Source organism: Anabrus simplex, chromosome 4 (assembly GCF_040414725.1).
Source record: "Anabrus simplex isolate iqAnaSimp1 chromosome 4, ASM4041472v1, whole genome shotgun sequence".
In the NCBI taxonomy this organism is placed as follows: Eukaryota; Metazoa; Arthropoda; class Insecta; order Orthoptera; family Tettigoniidae; genus Anabrus; species Anabrus simplex.
Genome location: NC_090268.1, coordinates 105,488,306 through 105,509,267, shown reverse-complemented (window position 1 = coordinate 105,509,267; position 20,962 = coordinate 105,488,306). Strand labels below are relative to the sequence as shown.

Here is a 20,962-nt window from a genome sequence, read left to right as displayed (position 1 = left end):
AGAATGCAGACATTCTCATAAATTTCACGTTACCCGTTGTCGTCACTTAAATTGTACAGATACACCGCAAACACCAAAAATCACTTTTCACTTATTCCCTATAATCCAAAGAACAAGAAGAAAATAACTAGCGCAAACAGAAATAATCCTATAAATGAGAACGTGCAATACACTTTGAAACCTATCATACCGAGCTCGATAGCTGCAGTCGCTTAAGTGCGGCCAGTATCCAGTAATTGGGAGATAGTGGGTTCGAGTCCCACTGTCAGCAGCCCTGAAGATGGTTTTCCGTGGTTTCCCATTTTCACACCAGGCAAATGCCGGGGCTGTACTGTAATTAAGGCCACGGCCGCTTCCTCCCACTTCCTAAGCCTTTCCTATCCCATCGTCGCCGTAAGACCAATCTGTGCCGGTGCGACTTAAAGGAAATAGAAAAAAAAACTTATCATTCCGCAACCGAATATTCCTGACTGAAGGTGTGAAATGTGTTGAGAAAGGCAAGGTCACATTAACAACAGCTCACATCACCAGTTAAAGAGTAAAATGAATGATAACAGAACCCAAAGCAAAATAAGCAGGATCTGGTCATCTAAAACATATACATTTATTAAGAAGAAAGGTTCGCCCGAATGGGCATTAGATTATAAACTGGGTTTTACAATGGTCACATTTATAATAACCCATAATATTCTGGAGTAACTGAGTCATTTTGTTCTATATGTTCAAACACCATTATTTAACTTTCAAGTTGTGGAGAAAGTAATTCCACGAAATCTGCTTGGCTGTCAGCAGTGTTGTCGTCGCACTGTGGTTGTGAAATCTCGTTCCCATCGATGGATGGGAACGAGACAGAAGCATGCTCCTCAGGTGAACGTACAGGCGCCAGAGGTGACTGAAGTGTAGAATTTGATGTAGTTGAGGGTGACCCATAACTACTATTATTTGAGGGTGGGGTATGGATAAAATTTCTAGTGCAGCTTGGAGACTGAAAGTCGTAGTTTCCAATTGAGGCTTCGAATAAAATGTTATTAATCCTGTGCTTCGCTAGAACTTGTGCTCTTGGAGTTACTTTTCTCAGCTCATTTGCCACATATTCTCCATATACTGCGAACTCATCCCTCGTAATGGAAGACTTCAAAATACTATAAGCTTCTTCGACTCTTTCTTCTTCCAGATTGCATTTCCTTTTCTTACACTTTCCACGATTCTTGTCTCCAAGTCCAATTTCCTCAGCAGGACGCTGATTATTGTCCATGTTTTCTAAAATCGGATTTGATGGATCATCCACTGAGATTTCTGCAGAGTCTGGAGTTGCAGCGCGGAGTAAATCTTCAGTTTCCAAAGTCTCCTCCTTAAATAAAGAGTAACAAATCATTGTAGCTTGCAGGTAAAGAAGTAATATGAATAAATTAAGCCTATGTAACAATTAAATAATACTAATAAGAAAGTGACTGAGGTATGAGCGACATTAGTAACATCATTCTTTAAGCAACCAGTCCCTGATATGAATGGTGTAAAAATGTTGCACATAGAGTCGGTTGGTGCTACATGTTAGTGGGCTCGGCTAACTGATGTGTAATAGCAACGGCTGGCTCGGTGAGGAAAGCAACAGTAAACTACCTCACTCCTCATTTCCCTTGTAAACCTCTTCAGCGATACCTATGCCATCTATGGCAGCTTAAGGTAGAGCTGTTGAGGATTCAACCAGCTTTCAGGCTGAGTACTCAACATACTTTACTAATAACAAAATTATTGTCCTCAGGTTCCAAACAAACAAGAAGAGTGGGGAAGAGTATCACACGATTTTGAGACTTCATGGAATTATCCTCACTGCATTGGCGCGTGTGACGGAAAACATGTATTGGTGAAGTGTCCAAAAAGAAGTGGCAGTCAATTTTTTAATTACAAGGGAACTTTCAGCATCGTGTTGATGGCAGTCGCTGACGCAACATATTGCTTCCTGTACGCTAATATTGGATGTCAAGGAAGGATTTCGGACGGTGGAGTATTCCGGGAAACTGGATTTTACAAGGATTTATCACAAAATAAATTTTTTCTCCCAGCTCCAGAACCTCTTACAGGAAGAGAAATATCATCGCCTTATGTTCTTGTAGCGGATGATGCATTTCCCTTACAAGAGCACATTATGAAACCATACTCTGGTTGTCACGACAAAGGCTCGCCACATAGAATCTACAATTACCGACATTCACGTGCTCGCAGAATAGTAGAAAACTGCTTCGGATTGCTGGCCAGTGTTTTCCGAGTATTTAGAAAGCCTATGGAGATAAGTGTAGAAAATGCAGTGACTGTAACTACCACATGTATTTATCTACACAACTTTCTCAGAAAACGTCCTACTTCAAGATCTCTTTATTCGCCTCCGGGGACATTTGACACCGACATCCAAGATGATAATATTATTCCTGGATCATGGCGCGGAGTGATCCAAGCTGATACAGGTATGGAGCCTCTGGGAAACAAACCACGTCGGAATTCTCAAGAAGCGAAAGCCATTAGGGATGAGTTTATGGAATACTTTATGTCAGATGAAGGCTGCGTTCCATGGCAGGATCGGTATGCTTAGAGGTACGGCAAGTTTTAGAAGCTTCTTGTACATTGTAATTTAATCATTATCAAAATATATTAGTTTAAAGTACAATATCCTAACCATATTTCGATTACTTTACCCCCTTACCGTTCATATTTCTAACAAACTTTTATCATTTAAATGAACTGTGACACTAGAAGCAGACACAGTGAGGAAGAAAAAGATTGTAGTGAAACAGTGTTGGAAGACTTTGCGCAATTAGTGTAGCGGCGAATGGATTTCTAAATGACAAGTAGATTATTGTTGTGTGTTAACAGTGTACAAAAGAGAAAAATTTGTTGTTATGCTATTAAACGACGTATTTACGAAAAATCTACAGGGTTGAAAATGTCATACGTTACTGATACATTATTATTACTATTATTATTATTATTATTATCATTAGTACTAGTATGATGTCAAATTATATTTTCATTGTTATCTCTATTTTTTTCTAGTGCAAACTGTTCCGTTACTAACAACCAGAAAACAGGACTTTGAATAAATCACAATCTTACTTACAAAAGTTCATAATCAGTTAACTATTTATTAAAGGAAAACGGTGGCTTAAAATCAACTCACCTCACGTTCCCCAATGACATCTGACGTTGAAGTAGTTTTTCTCGGAGCATCGATGTCAAGAAGAAAGGTAAGTAGATTATACCCGAACCATATTTTTCCTCTCAGTGGAGAAGCACCACTCGTTTTCATTTTCTGAATTCTTTTGTGCTCCCGGTGGAAAGCTGTACGCAAATTTTTTATTTTCTTTTTCAATTCCTGGACACTGCAATTATATTTATCAGAGAGCCGTTTCAACGTATCCATCTTAATACTATTGTTTTTATAGTCACTCAAAGTTACATTCCACAATTCCGCAGCATTGTGGTAATCCTCAATTAAATTCACAGTTTTTTCAATAGCCCACTCCATCTTGTCGCACGGAAATTGTAGCACCGATCCACACACTGTCGGATCCCGGGCAACACTGTTCAACAAGCACATTTTTGAAGCATGCGGCACCAGAGAGTGTTCGACAGATTGCAACATGTCTCATGCCACACAACCGCACGCTACATGCCGAGCCGTGTTTCCTCAATTGAAGGCTGACTGCAGCATGCGTCACTGTCGCATGCTCCATGTCGCCCAAATGTTGCCTCAGTGGAATCCCGCCTTTAGAAGAATACAGTTATCGACAACAGTAAAGGGTCATGAAAGACTATCTAGGCTGCTTTGTATGCCGACCAGCACTCGTATCAGCGTGAGATTAATATTCGATGTCCTCCGCAACGTTTTCCCCCTTGTCTTGAGGTCTGCAAATGTTGGAAAAAGGTTACCACACATGTTGTCCATTTCAATCACGGATTCGTTTGGTATCTTCGATATTAGAGAACCCATCTTGCCACACACTGACGACTCATCACGTTATCAGCGTAGACTTCCACAACCTGACAATGAATTTCTCCAGCCAACACGTTCTAGGCATTCAGAAACATCACATACGGTTCTTTATCCATCGTCCTGTTCACCCTGCACTTCAACTGTACTGGCGCCACGTGAATACCGTTAAAGTGATTGTGTATCAAAGAGTATTAATATCGTGCATTCAGAGCAAGGTATTGTCATTTGTCACAAATTGAGGCTAGATATCCGTCATGACCATTCTGAACGGCCTCGCACAACTATTCATTTTCTCCCGACCTACGTTATACAACAGTGCATGCCTTTGTGAATCCTTCCTTTTTAACAAAGGCAGCTAAAGTTAGAAACACTACCGTTGAACAGTGCCTACGAAACTAATGCTAAGGAAACATTTTATAACTTTCGATTAACAAAGGGAATTACGTTCTTTTCCAGAGTACCGGTATCCATTAATTACCTTGTACAGCTTGCTCTTTATTCAGTTTTCTCGTATAATAATAATATAATAGGCCTAGTATAGTTACTAGTTACCGGTACCTCGGTATAATAACGTCAGTAATAATATATCTTGTATTCCATCGCCGTCCCAGTTCACTCGTGTTTCATTTCCGACGTTGCTATGAATTTAAGTCTACTGTGAGAGAGTGGAACGGAATGTTCTCTTCTTGTAAAACCCAACTAAGGAAGAAATGGTTTTAAGTTCCATCTTGGGTCATGCTAGGAGTCATTTTCCCGTTTCAACCCCAGGCAAAGCTGGGTTGTCTTAAAATATAAGCCACGATCGCTCCTTTCCACCTCTAATCTAAATTAATTACAAATAGTGCGTGCATATTCAATAATATAGACTGTCTATAGGTATAGCCGCAGGAGTGATCGGAGAGACTAAACCTGTAAACTGATACCGAGGCCAAACGTTGTACAAATCGGGCAAGATCTGCGCGGTAGCCTACATCTATAGCAGATCTGCAGACTGGAAGCATTGCCCAACAGCAAATAATAACAAAATAAATACTAATTCTAAATAGGTCCTCAAATCGTCAGGTACGGTACCAGTACCGGTAAATATTAAGAAATGAGCTTTTGGCTAGCCTACTCTGTAACCTAAAAGAAACTTTACACGGAAAATGTCCTTAAAATTTCCCATTTCAAATTAAAGTAGGTAGTGGTACATGAATCCTGCCCAGAACCTCTAGAGGAAGCTCGGACAAGAGTGAGATTCGCGGAAAACGCTTATCGTAATCAGATCAACCACAAAATTATGCCTTTCTGCCCTAACCTTCAACTGAGGCAGATAAGTTAAGTAGATACCGTACTTGACCAATTCTTCCTTTGGTCATTCTCTTTCATTGTAATTCGTTTTGAAACACTATACTTTTCGGCATCGGAGAACCTGACAAAGTAATCAAAGGTGATGGCCACTAGCTCTTATCTTGGGTAAAGCAGAAACCTTGAACTTGAAGCTACAGGCAGGCACAAAGTGGATAGGCTATAATAGGCACGAGTGTGATTAGCTGCACAGGATGTATCGCTAGCTTGATGATGTAATGAAGCTGCATGAACGCGTCTTCAACACACCACAACATGAACAAGAATGTCTGAAACACAATCCATTTTTAATTACTTGCCACGGCTCTTAATAATTCCTCTGCGCTATGTTCGTTCTCCCCTAAATCTGAAAGATTACCGGTACCGTACCAGAATGACTCACGACAGCGTGTCTCTTATCAAATATACCGGTAAGCGGTGAACGGTATTTAGGCCTATATTTTCCTGGAAAAGATGCTCAGCTGTAATCTTATGATAGCTATCTTAGTAACAGTGCTATTAAGTCTGCTCCACGGTACGACTGGGAAGCTATACTGGGGCTGTTAGTAAATATTGTAAGACTATTGTCTCCCCTCCAAGACTCATTTACCGTACATATTTATAGTTATAAATATAGCAGATATTTCTTATATGTTGATTGTAGCCTATTTTATGTTACCAGTAGTGGTTTTAAGTCGCGATAACTCAGGTTTTTGGCGAGGATGGGATAGGGGAAAAGCTAGGACTTAGGTTCGAACGCACCATCTCCCGAATGTAAGCTTAACAACTACGCGGGTCGTAACAACGCAGCAATCTCGCTCGATTTGACTGTAGGCTGCTTTAGCCATGATATTGTCTTAGGTAGACGGAGGGATAAATGAGGGTGGAGACACCAAAATACAGTGGCGTATGCTGGGATCAAGACGTGGGCTACCACTAGACTTAGGTTACCCCTTTTTCCATAGTTGGTTTAGGGAACAGCAGGCCTTAAGCGTTTTGAGCTGCAGCCATTAGTCAACGGAGAAGCCTGCTGTATTGTCAAGGCTGCCTCACAAGCTACTGCCCCTCTACCACTGCCAATACTCAGCATCTGATCAGTTGAGATGGTGGGGCCGATGACCTTCGATGTTAGGCCCCTTAAAACAACAAGCATCATCATCATCAGTTGAGATGGTAGCCAAAGGTTTAGCCAATTGAAGTCCAGCTTTGTGGCTAAATGGATAGAATGCTTGCCTTTGGCCCGATGGCCCCGGTTCAATTTTCAGAATCAACCCCCTCATACTGTTAATTTCCCTGGCTTAGGGACTGGGTCTTTATGGCCTCTTCACCATTCATTTTATCCTCATTAGGTCGCCACCAAGCCTATACAGATGCCATGCACCATTATTATTATTATTATTATTATTATTATTATTAGTATATTTTGTTATATATAATACACAATTTTATAATTGGGTTTATGACCTTCTTCGGTACAATGTACACGAAAGAAGTACTATTTAGTACATACGCACATATGCTTTCATACATATCGGTATATACTTACATTGTTGAGAAATAAATTTGACAGATATTTATGAGATATTTACTATACATAAATGGTCAAATTATTAGTGGACGGTTTTCATTAGTCCTCTTTATACGGGGGATGGTTCATGCCAATAAACTTCCTTACTATATGGCAAGTGGCCAGGATTGCTGCTTTTTGTAATTCTCTGTAAGTGAGAGGGTGGAGATTAAGGGCTTCAATGCTCCTGTGTAGTGTCTTTGGTATAATACCACTACATCCAATCACTACTGGAATTATGATAACATTGTTTAGTTTCCACATGGTTTTTATCTCTGTGGCCAGATCTGTGTATTTGGAAATCTTCTCTGTATGTGTTGCTTGGAGGTTGTGAGTATTAGGGCATGCTATGTCAATTACAAAGCAGATTTTCTTGTTTTTATCTACAAAAGTTATATCTGGTCTATTGCAGGTAATAGTTTTATCAGTAATGATACTTCTATCTCAGTAAATTTTGTAATTTTCACTTTCCAAGACTGATTGGGGTTTGTACTTCCAGTATGCTGTGGTACAATGGATTAGGTTATTTTGTTGGGCTCATTTCTGGTGAATGATTTTTGCAATTTGGTCATGTCTGTAATTGTAGTCTGTGTTTGCCATTAATTGACAACCTGAGGTTATGTGCTGGATGGTTTCTGGAGATGTATTACATCGTGGCACAGATCTGAATAGACAGACGGATCATGCAGTATATGTTTTCTATAGTTCCTTGTGGCAATGACTTGATCTTGCATGGTGAACATGAAGCCCTCTGTTTCTGGGTATATATCCGAGTGTGTCAGCCACTCATGCGATGCTTGTTTGTCAATATATGGCTGATTTAACTCATTTGGATACCGTCCATGAAGAGGTTTCTTTTTCCACATAATGATCTTTTCCTCATTTGTGGAGAATGACATTGTAAGTGAAGCCGGGGTGTTCAGATTGAGGGGTGTAAAACCGTTATCTGCTACAACCATTGCACTATGAAGGGCAGAGGTTTCTGATTTATGTTTGAAGTAGCACTTTAATGATGTAATTTGTTCATTGTGTAATTTCTCAAGATCTATTAGTCCACGACCACCATCAGAACGAGGCAGAGTTAGTCTTTCTGAGGCTGATTTTGGATGATGCATGTTGTGTTTTGTCAGTAACACATTCACTTTTGTTTGAAGATCCTTCAACTCAGTTGTAGTCCACTTTATGACTCCAAATGAGTATGTGAGAACAGGTATAGCAAACGTATTGATGGCCTTAATGATGCTTTTTCCTGTGAGCTTAGAATGCACGATTCGTCTTACTCGTTCAATATATGTCAGTCTCAATGCCTGTTTTGTGTCCTTGTGTTGAATCCTTGCTGATTGTTTCATTTGTTGTCAGGGGTGAGATATCTGTTGCTTCAGTGTGGATGCCCTGTGCCGAGAAAGAGCCCCTCCTAATTGTCTGAGTAGCACATTTATCGAGTCCAAATTTCATGCAGATGTCTGTGGAGAAATTGTGGGTAATTGAAACAAGGTGTTCAAGTTGTCTTTGTGATGCAGCATACAGTTTCAGATCATCCATATACAGTAGATGTGAAATTTTGTAGATTGTTCTTTGCTTTTTTGATAGTGAATTCATGTGTTGTTGAACTCAGTAAGTCTGATAGTGGGTTCAGAGCAAGACAAAACCATAGTGGACTGAGGGAATCCCCTTGGAAAATGCCTCTTTTAATTGGTATGAGGTCAGTTATCACACATTCTTCTCCATTGTGGAGGTTAATAGTAGTTTTCCAAGTCTGCACGGTAGTTGCTAGGAATGTCACTATTTTAGGATCAACTTTATATACTCTAAGGACCTCAACAAGCCAGGAATGTGGCACAGAGTCAAATGCCTTTCTGTAATCTATGAAACAAGTGTGCAAATGGTATGCTTGTTCCATGATTATACTATCAATTATTAATTGTTCTTTACAGCCTTTTGTGAACCGTTTGCAGCCCTTTTGTTCCTCAGCGATGATGTCATTGGTCTTGCAATGATTCTGGATTCTATTTGCTACAAGTGATGTTATAATTTTGTATAAAGTTGGTAGGCATGCGATTGGTCGGTAGTTAGCAGGATTAGCCGTGTTGTTATTTTTAGATTTTAGGTATACGTGATTCCTGTAGTGAGAAAGTGTGGGAGGGCATCTGGTTTACTGATGAAAATTTGTATGTGGTAGGTGAGTAATCTGTGAACACTGGTAAATTTCTTATAGTAGTAATTGTGTATGTGGTCTCTTCCTGGGGTCTTCCAATTGTGTAAATTGTTAATCGCTGTTACAACCTTTTCTAATGTGAAATCTGCTTGGGTCATGCTATCAATATTCTCAGCTTTCTTCTTGATAGTTTTAGGCCAATGTGCCTCTTCATTATGTTCTATGGACGCATCCCATATGGTTGACCAGTATTCTCTTATGCTCTCCGCAGTTGGTATCCCATTGCTATTCTGTATGTTAGCTGTCTCAGTTGTCCTAAGTTTGTTGTAAAATAGTTTCTCTTTCCCATTAAAAAGAGAGTTTTGTGCCTTTCTTTCTGTTGCCTTAGTATAGCGCTTGAGACGTTTAGCAAGGGCAGTTAGATTTTGCTTCATTTTATCTAGATATTCGGTAATGAGGGAGTTTTCTGCATCTTTAGTTGAGTGGTTTTTGGTATTCCTCAGTATTTTCCTTACATTATTGCAAAGCCAAGGACTTCGATGACCATTGGTGTATTGAGTAAGTTGACTGATGTTCTTTCGTAGGTCTTCAATTCGTAATTTAAGTCGGTGCTGCCATGGTGGTTCTCTATGTATTCGGTTCATTGACCTATTTGCAGATCTTACTTTTCCCCCATTTGCCCTGATTGCTGCCACTGCAACACAGTATATTGCAGTATGAACCTAGAGGAATGTCTGGTGTGTTTCTAAATATATTGGTGGAATGTTGGCATTCAGCTTTTCAATTATTTGTGTGAATTTCTTAGTTTGCTTCTGTCTGGGTAGTATAAGTCTGAGCGTGGGATCTGTACCTTCAAACTCAATAAGTGCTCTTTGGAATTCATCTTCTATTTCAGTTTGCCATTCATTTTCTGCATTCTGTTGGTATGTGTAAACTTCAGTTTCTTGGAGATTTTGTGGGCCATGGTGTTGATGTATGGTGTGGCTCTGTTCATTTCATATGCAATTCTTTCATGCTCACCTGAAGGTTCCAAGGGACCCATTAGCTCATTTTCAATTTCCTGTTTAATCTTACTGAGAACTGTTTCTGGTATAAATTTCTTCATGACAATTGCACATCTTTGATCTGCTATTCGTTGTTTTGAGACCTGTGTATTTGGATACTGTGCTTTGAAAACCGTGTATAGCTTCTGTCGATAATCTGTCATGTCCTTTTCCAGCCTGGTAACTCTATAGTAAGCCCTCATTATAAACTCATTGACAGAATTTTCCCATTTCATTCGAGTATGGACTTTTCGCACTTTGGGGTTTGCATCTTCTGCAAAAGCACATTCAGTGGTTGTTGTCAAGAGGTGTTGCGCAACACTGTGTTCCTTGGCTTCGGCGACTGTAATTTCTTTGGGATTCCTCCTGGTAGGAGGCCGTCTGCTCACCATCCTACCACCACTGGCTTGCATGCTGTCATTCCTTGCAGTGGTTCCAAGAGTGCCCCGGCGATCCCCAGGCAGCAGCTGTTTTCCGAGGTTACCTTCCTTTATCATAATCTCCATAAAGCTGGGTCACGTTTTATACCTACCGCCAGGTTTGAGTAAAATGTAGATCATGTATCCTATGCAGTACCATGCGAAGACTGCATATTGCCCGTTTTAAAGATGGCTGTCTTAGTTACGTCAAAAGTAGTAAACAAACAATGCATACTCTGTGACCTTGGCAACATCGTGGAGAGAGCATAGAGTTCCAGTCTTCTTTGTGATTTCTATGAGAGTAATAGCAAATTGAAACAAGATGTCGGACACTTAGGGCAAGAATGTAAACAAATAAATCAATCAAATATCCCTCTTGTTAGTATTATCTATGGACAATTATAGTTAAAACAAGATAGTTCCCACTTAGGGCACAAAATTGATAACAAATATGATCCTGAAATCGATAAAAAAAGGTCATAGATTCACCAGACAACACTAACACATAATTATCATACAAAAAATGTCATAATTACTCCCCTGAAATCATAAATGAAGCATAATTCTTCCAAACAGATCTATATCTATGTTTTGCACACCAAATCTACACATGAACTTTTATTATTATTATTATTATTATTATTATTATTATTATTATTATTATTATTATTATTATTATTATTATTATTAAATAAAATGTTGAATTTTACAGCGATGGCACCCATCGTTCACTGGTTAATTATCTTCCTCGGAAGATCAGTGGTGGTGTCCGACCCATGATCACGGGTTCGATTCCAACCAACAAAAGTAAACACCTAATCTGAAAGATTGCATTTCATTTTAGCAGATCTACCTATAAAAATAAAACTATATAACTCCTATAACAGCTATTTGCTTTACGTCGCACTGACACAGATAGGTCTTACGGCGATGATGGGACACGAAAGGCCTAGGAGTGGGAAGGAAGTGGCCGTGGCCTTAATTATGGTATAGTCCCAGCATTTGCCTGGTGTGAAAATGCGAAACCACAGAAAACCATCTTCAGGGCTGCTGACAGTGGGGTTCGAATCCACTATCTCCCGGATGCAAGCTAATAGCCGCGTGACCCTAACCGTACGGCCAACTTGCCTGGTTATCATTTATTGGAGTGTTTAAATGAACATAGGTTCCATGGCGACTACCTTGAAGAATTTAGTGGTGACGGTGTAAGTGTAATGTGAGGAAGACAATGTGGAGTAGTGAACGATTTTCTAAAAAATGTCCAAATATTCTTGTTTGACACTGTGTCAAGCACAGGTTGGAAATGGCTGCAGTTGACACAGTGGATGAGATTTGTGTAATAAATAACTTTCAACAGTTTCTTGACAAACTGTATATATTGTACAGTAGATCTCAATGGACCAGAGAAAATTACTTGAACTTGATCAGCAGATTTGTAAAATTGGACATGAACTAGGCACTAGGTGAGTGGCCAAATTATACAGAATCTTCTGGTATGGTTACAGTGGTTTATACATGATATAGATGTTGATTCCCGTAGGGAACCTGAAATATTTGTCCCGAATGGGTAAATTTATAATACCGGTACCAGTATAGTTGGTCCGTTATTGGACATTATAAATTTTCCAGCTAACTCATTCCTGGTTGCCAGTGTTTTGCCCCAGTGTGATAAGTTGGGCTCATCAGTTGGTAAATAGCACATCTACCAAGACGCATGCATTGGCACTGCCGGTGACTCCAAGTAGTCCACTCAGTGGCCTTCATGGTATGCACTAGCCATGTGTCTTGGTAGGTGTGCAATTTACCAACTAACGAGCCCAGCTTAGTACACTGGGGTGAAATGCTGGCAACCAAGAATGAGTAAGCTGGAAAATTTATAACGTCCAATAACGGACCAACTATATTGGTGCTTTATACAGTCACTTTTTTACAAACAAAGGACAATGTGAGTAGGAATTTAACTGTCAGGTGTTGGTACGGTGGACTATTGAAGCATCTCTCTTCTAAACAGTTTCTTTAGACCTAGCAGACTTGTATGACATCTTAGCAGAACAGTCGATGCTTTCTGAAACATTACATAACAGAAACGCAACTGCTGTGGATGCAGATAAACTCATTCAACTAAATGTTTGATTTATTGAATCCCTCAAAGATAAATCAGGAACTAAAGTGATTGAAGCTTAGGTGGCAATCAATGATGGACAATTCTGCTCATTTCTAGTGACTGACAATCCAAAGATTGTTCCCATCAATCACCAGCAGCTGCTTTCAAACATTGTGTATGAGGTGCTTGCACTGAAGTTTTTGTTACAGATTTAAAATAAACCTAGAAGGATTATGAATGATTATCTTGCAAATTGCAACAGAGTTCCTGAGGAATTGATTTCCATAATAAATTACATGCAACTTATTCCATGTAGTTTTATGGAATGTGGACTTGGGTTCAGCCACATGAATCTGAATGTACCTCCAACCAGAACATGCCTTTTAGTTTCACATGTTTCTTCACTTAACTTTTTGAAATTTCATGGGCCATCTTTACAGGACTGAAATATAACACCAAATGTAATATCCAGGTTAAGGAAACATCATTCAGCGAACTTGCATAGCAAGTGAGACCAACACAGGTTTGATCCTGGTTGCAGTAGTCAAGTTTTGAAGAATGGCCAAAAATCATGGCACTCCAAACTGGTGCACTCAGTGTAACCCAACAAAATTAAATTAACTTAGCCATAGGAACTATCCAGCAGAATTCTGCTTGCGTTGCCAGAGAGCAGCACAAACGGAATGCCGAAAATTATAGGCAGGCTACCTAAATAGCATCACTTCAAAAGATTTGGAACTCAGTAGCTGAGGCAATAATGATTATTATTTGTATTATACCACTGATACTTTCTTCTTCCCTGATCATTGTCTCCATTCAAGGCAAGGATATTTCAATTCACTTTTTTTAAAGCTAATAACTTTGTAAATTTGATCAAATGTTCATTGTATTTCATTTTCAACTATTAATAGATGAACATAAAACATGTCATTTTATTACAGAGGTTTCCTACTGACTGCTCCAAAGCGCTTGCTGGCAGGAACTACGGAGACATTTTGTCTATCACTTCATAATGTAACGGGTTCAGCACATGTTGAGATAGACGTTCTACGAGCTGAGTCAGATGACAAGATTGCTTCAGCACAATACCATTTAGCAACAGGTTTGTTTTATTTAATTATTTATATTCTGATCAGTTGAAATCCCACATCAGTGTCTCATAGAACCTCAATCAATGTGACAAATCTATTACACTTATAAAATCTCTCAGTGATGTAATTTCAGGTGGTGGTGATTGTTTTGCTTGTTGTTAAAGGGATATAACAGTAGTATTTTCACCCTCCTCTACAGTAAATATGAGGAAATGAAAGAGACCCTTGTCCACCTCTTCCCCAGAGGCCCTAGCTTCAATTCCCCATTTGTCTAAGGATTTTAATCCTAAACAGAGGGCTGGAATGAGGTTCTCTCAGCCTCATGTGTGCAACTGAGGAACTGTCTGGTATGAAAGACAGCAGTGCCGAACAAGAAAATCAGCTGAGGATCTCATCATGCTGAACACATGATACTGCATGTGCTTGCCCTTTTTTTTAAAACCCTTAGATTTACTTCAGCAATGTTAGAAGTATTACAGGGTCATTTCTGCACGCTGTGATTTAATCCACTTTAATGACACTATTGTTTCTCTTATGCAACTTTAATGTTTCAAACCATTGCCATAATTAATGATCAAAGTATATTAATTGGAAAAGCACATTATATAAACAATTATTTGAATGAAAATTAATGAAAATGATTCAGAACTGCCAGGTAATCAATAAGCACTGTATAATCTATAAATTAAAAGAGAGTTCACTAAAAACGGCTTTGGCAAATTCGTCCGTCCGTTCTACTGGACTGATTTGCTTCATTTTTGTTTTATTCTCTCTGGAATTACCTGCCGGTGAATCATGAGAGATTGATGTCCGACTCGTTGGCTGAATGGTCAGCATACTGGCCTTCGGTTCAGAGGGTCCTGGGTTCAATTCCCGGCCGGGTCGGGGATTTAAACCTTCATTGATTAATTCCAGTGGCCTGGGGGCTGGGTGTTTGTGATGTCCCCAACATCCCTGCAACTCACACACCACACATAACACTATCTTCCACCACAATAACACGCAGTTTCCTACACACGGCAGATTCCACCCACCCTCATCGGAGGGTCTGCCTTACAAGGGCTGCACTCGGCTAGAAATAGCCACACGAAATTATTATTATTATTATTATTATTATGGGAGATTGATAGGTCACTAAGTTCAGCCAACTTTGAGTAATCATAATATCAAATCATTAAATGATCACTCCAATAATTGCAGGTGAATGCTTACTTCCTCTGATCATGGAAGATTCTCTGTTAGATACTCTTTGATTCTCTGACCTTCCCCAGATTCTAAATATAGTAAACAGATGGAAGAACTTTCCTAATAACTTACATGCTGTTAATAGAAAATACAGTATATACTTATGCACAGACGGGAGCAGGGTGCGAAATCAGAAAGAAATGGTGGGGGGGAGAAGGAACATAGGGCTTAAATACTGGTGTTTATTTCAGGTAGTATCCGGCGAGGGGAGGGGGTATAAAATTTCCCTGTAAATAAAATACCTCCTCCCTCAGAAAAATTGTAGATCTTTTTGTTTGAATTTTGTTGTGATAACAAGAATGATAAACATTAGAAAGTTATTCCAACCAGCTGAGAAGTTTATGACAGACTGTTCCTTTCTTATGAAAGCCCAGATGACGCGCGATTTATCCTGATTTATTGCTTTATTAGTAGAATCTTCCTCTACCAGGGCTAAGTGTTGACTGAACAAATTTGTTGGTTTGTACACACCTTAAGTGAATATTGTTCCATTGATACCTATCGGAAACACGCCCTCTCCAAGAAGTACAGGAGTGGTGTAAGCTCGAGCTACTTACAGCAACGACAAGGGAGGAGAGCTTCAAGTAATTTGCATTTTTGCCCACGTTTCAGATGGACTTACCAGAATGAAACATGAACAACAGGCTGCAGATGTGGATTGCCACTGCTGCGTTGTTTTCTTGCTCAAGGTCTGGCAGTCATTTGATTTATTGCTGATGTTTCTATGAAAATGTGCACAGTAAAATTCATTAATTTCAGCAATAATAAACTATACGTGTTCTACATTTTCCTCATTATTTTATAATGAAAGAACCCCCCCCCCCCCCCGGGGAATTTTAGTGGGGGGAACCTTTGATATAAAATCGTCGGTGGGGGAGAAATCCTCCCCCCCCCCCCCGCGAATTCGCACTCTGGACGGGAGTATATCAAGTCGACTAGCCTTCTGTATGACCATTAATAAAGTGCAGGGACAATCTCTTGAAAAAGTGGGTGTCTACTTACCTGAATCAGTATTTAGACACGGCCAACTGTATGTTGCACTATCTTGGGTAAGATCATTTGAAAATGTTAAGATTATGATACACCAGAATGGTCGAAGCACAGTGAATGGAAAGAAGTGTTATAAAGCACATTATGAATGAATCAGTTATAATGTACCGGTAATGTTCATAAAACTATTGGGAAGGGCATGCAGAACAATGTATACGACAGGCATATCAAGACAAGTTATCTGACCTACTTGTAACGAATGCTGAGGAGCAGTACGGGTTCACTAGTCTTCATATTAAAAGAGTTTACTTAAAACAGCTTTGGCAAATACGTCTGTTCATTCTACTGGACTGATTTGCTCCATTTTTGTTGTATTCTATCTGGAATTACCTGCAGGTGAACCATGAGACAATGATGGGTATTTAAGTTCAGCCAACTTTGAGTAATCAAAAATCAAATCATTAAATGATCACTCCAGAAATTGCAGGCAAAGGCTTACCCTAACCTGCAATACATTCTGTACTTGGCAGGTTGCTAAGCAACCAAGACTTCCGTTAATATTCTGATATATTGATTTTCATCCTTAGTAATGTGATTGCATGCAGCCATGTTTGATTACTACCTGCCAAGCCAGGAAGTATACTCTTCCTCTGATCATGGAAGAATACTATTCCCTGCTAGATACTCTGATTCTCCGACCTTCCCCAGCTTCTGAATATAGGTACTCAACAGGTGGCAGAACGTTCCTAATAACTTACATGCTGCTAAGAGAAAACAGTCTATGTACGCACAGACGGGAAGGTATCAAGTCGACTAGCCTTCTGGTATGACCATAAATAAAGCACAGGCACAAACTTTTGAAAAAGTGGGTGTCTACTTACCCGAATCAGGATTTAGACACGGCCAGCTGTATGTTGCACTATCTTGGGCAAGATCATTTGAAAATGTTAAGATCCAGATACGGCCAAATTGTCGAAGCAAAACGAATATTGTATAGAAAGAAGTGTTATAAACTATATTAAATATTCATAAAACGATTGAAAAGGGCAGGCAAAACAATATGCCTGCGACAGGCATATCAAGACAAGTTATCTGACCTATTTATAAGGAATGGGTCCACTAGTTGTTTATTAAATTTCTCTCAAATTTTCAATTTAAAATTTTGTATATTTTATGACATGTAATATCATTCATAGAAAGAAGATTCTAAGCCTGTATGGGAGATGACTCACTTCTTGCTGCAGATTTTATAGCCGGCAAATGAGACAAAATGTTGTAGGCTTCCCTAAATGAATTTTGAGGACACTGTATTGTTCTCCACTTTAAAATAATGGCTTTTCCAGAAAGAGAACATATTTGTTTTGAAAGAGGTAAATAACCATTTCTAAGGTATTCACTTTCCTCTTCTTTTGCACCCTGTTCTGCATTACTATTAGATTCAGCTACTTCTAGTTCATCTATGATGACCAAGGCCCTTTTCAGGGCCACTATATCTTAAAAGCTACTAAAGCACTTTCTTATGTATTTGCCTGTACATGCACCTTCCCCTTGCCTTGTGTTAGCGAGGCATCCCTCACACATCCTGTTTCCCTATCAGTACTCGACTGCAGCCGCGCTCCCTAGTATTACGGGGGGTGCGGTTGTTGTAAGACTTGCCTCACAGTCTAATATACACAGTCGCGAAGCTCCTTAGTGATGAAAAAGCATCCTGTTGACAGGCGGAACGACACCAGCGCTCGTAGCGGCCAGCAATCTCTAACTGTCCGGAACAATTCTCTACCCAACAGCCGACTGCACTTTCCCACGTAAATTATAAACTGTAACCACCCCGACAACTATATTAATGTATGTTGGGTATTCAGCCCGAAGGCTGGTTTGATCATCTGCAGCTCCGCCAACAGCTGTCATAAATAGCCTAGGCATCACTGAAGAGGCTTACTAGGGAAATAAGGAGTGATGTAGTTTCCCGTTGCTTTCCTCACTATATTAATCGTACATTTTAATAAAATACGTTGATACACTAGACTACCTATTGCTACAGCGTGGTAATAATACCGAAGGAACAACTGATCTCACCACTGTAGTTAAGGGCTTAACCATTTTCAAAATCCTATTATTGAACTGAATTTGATAATTTCACATAAATCACAAAAATAGAAATGAGCTACAAAACAATTCAAATAGTATTCAAAGATCTCAGGAACCTAAATGGCTGAATTTTGAGCTTTTTTGTTTTATGACACTGAAAACTTTCATTGCAAAATATCAAATGTAATCTAATCTTAGTTTCATAAATAATGTCAATACTAATGACTTAGTACCTTCACAGCATTAATGTGGAAAATCAGGTATTTACATTAGGGAATTAATAGTATACCACATCCAAGTTAGTGAGCATACAGGAAATTCCTAAAAGCAGTCCATGTTCTCTCGGCTCCTCCGAGCAGGTGGCCGCGCGGTTAAGGTCACGTAGCTATCAGCTTACATTCCAGAGATAGTGGGTTCGAACTCCACTGTCGCCAGCCCTGAAAATGGTTTCTCGTGGTTTCCCAGTGTCAAAACAGCCTGTACCTTAATTAAAGCCATGGTCGCTTCCATCTCGCTCCAAGCCCTTTCCTATCCCCCCGTTGCCAAAAGACCTATCTATGTCAGTGCAACGTATGACTGTGTGGTGTGCTCCTTTGATACGGGCTAATCATCTCTTATCAATAACTTTCGGTTCGAAGAAATCTGCGGAGATTCCATACTAATTTCTTCTTCTCTGCTGACATACACTGGCTGTCTCCAAAATGATTCGAACATAACGTTATGTTATTGTACAAATAGTTCACATTTTTCTCCAATAAATCAGCCCTACTACTATTTACAAGCAATTTTCTTGCGTTTCTTCCTTTCGTAATCCGTTTACCCTCCAGGGTTGGTTTTTCCTTCGGACTGAGTGAGGGATCCCACCTCTACCGCCTCAAGGGCAGTGTCCTGGAGCGTGAGACTTTGGGTTGGGGCATACAACTGGGGGGAGGGCCAGTAGCTCGCCCAGGCGGCCTCACCTGCTATGCTGAAGAGGGGCCTTGTGGGGGATGGAAAGATTGGAAGGGATCGACAAGGGAGAGGGAAGGAAGCGACCGTGGCTTTAAGTTAGGTACCATCCCGGCATTTGCCTGGACAAGTGGGAAACCACGGAAAACGAGTTCGAAGATGGCTGAGGTGGGAATCGAACTCCATTCTACTCAGTTAACCTCCCGAGGCTGAGTGGACCCCGTTCAAGCCCTCGTACCACTTTTTCAAATTTCGTGGTAGAGCCGGGAATCAAACCCGGGCCTCCGGGGGGTGTCAGCTAATCACTACACAGAGGTGGTGGTGGTGATTATTGTTTTAAGAGGAAGTACAACTAGGCAACTAATCAGAGGGAAAATATGGAAGGGATCCGACACTTCGAAAAATTAAGATATCGGCCATAGGAAGACAAGGGCCATGAAGGGCGTGAAAATGAAAGACTCCCTAGCCCTCGCAAACCTAATAGCATCGGGGTCGGAAAAGAACAAGAATTGACCAAGGGAGGTCGGATAGGATAGATGAAAGTGAGGAGCCTGGCACAAGTAAGTGGAAGCAATACCAGGACTCAGCTAAGTGCCCCGTGGTCGCCAACCCACGCTCCGAAGTTCACAGCCCCTGGGGCCCCTTTTAGTCGCCTCTTACGACAGGCAGGGGATACCGTGGGTGTTATTCTACCGCCCCCACCCACAGGGGGACCACTACACAGAGGCGACAAGCAATTTTATACACATTGAAAATTAAAACACCGCTACGTGTTAGAGGTTACGGTTGCGTTAACACGTTATTTAAGTTCATATAATTATAATTGGATGGATTTCACTATGAGTTACATTCCTGAATCACTGATGAACGAAATGCCTACTTTTCTGAAATTAAATTTCTGATTCTTCATAATATTGTTCTATTATCCGAAAATGTAAACAGTAATTCAGGCTTTACTGTACAGGATCTTTAGAAAACCTAAAGAATGATAGCTCTGGTGTCTTCTTGTAACTGAGCAATTTATTGCGCCATACACACCTCCCTTCTTAAATACCATGTCAATTCAATAGAAAACCGATCATCTATAATGTAATAACCTCACGCTTACCTCACAAAACGCATACAACGTACACATCCCAGAAGACCGGCAGCTTGCTGACCGCATGGAGCGCTGCAGTCGAATGGATGAAAAAAATGAGCCGAGCTTCGCGACTGTATATATTAGACTGTGACTTGCCTGGCAGAATTCTAAGTCCTTATCAGTGCTACTGCGCATGCGCGGCCACTGCAGTATATAAGAGCTGACATGTTGTGACTTGCCTACTGCGGCAAGAGCTATACCACGGTACAGACGTGCACGTTTTCCTATGTATAGGTCTCCTCGACCTATAGTAAAGAAAAGTGTAATTCATATTGATAGTTATGCTAATGGCAATGGCTATCATGCATTTGTATTGTATAAGCCAGAACAATCTGGTGTATTACTAGGTTGGAGGCTGAACATGTGTGTTTACAGCTTACGTGACAAAGGCGAAGCATGTCTGAATATTTATATGTGTGTGTTTCGGGATGAAATTCCTAGCTTTGATCAAGTTTTAACACATTAAAATTTGGCATGTGCAGGCTAGACACTTATTAAAATTTAATTTCATGTTGCTTAGATTCCATTCTTCTATCCTCTGTGTGGTTCCCTTGCTTCTTTGTCATGTCGGTTTAGCTGTGTTTTAAGTGTTTTATATTGTGGCCCATGTGTTTTAATGTGTTCTGTATACTCATGTTCTAACTTATTGTGACTTTTTACCTTTGACCACAGATATTTTAACTTCATGCCACTGTACATTGCATTTCCATCCCCCATTAGACATCCGGATGTCTAGCATAATAACAACTTGTGATTTTGTCTAATGGCTGGAAACTAATCATGTACTAGCTGATGATGTCTGTTAAGAGCCAAAACTGGTACTAGTGTAATCTATTTACAATAAATTAAGTATTGAT

The 20,962-nt window shown here is 40.0% G+C and overlaps 1 protein-coding gene across 1 annotated transcript in view; it reads left to right on the top strand.

The window, feature by feature from the left end:
* LOC136871665 (alpha-2-macroglobulin-like protein 1) overlaps positions 1-20,962 on the top strand; it is a 261,707-nt gene that overhangs the window by 81,091 nt on the left and 159,654 nt on the right. The window contains exon 2 of the mRNA XM_067145159.2: positions 13,544-13,704. Within this exon, the coding sequence (XP_067001260.2) occupies positions 13,544-13,704 (161 nt within the window). The remainder of the gene's footprint in view (positions 1-13,543; positions 13,705-20,962) is intronic.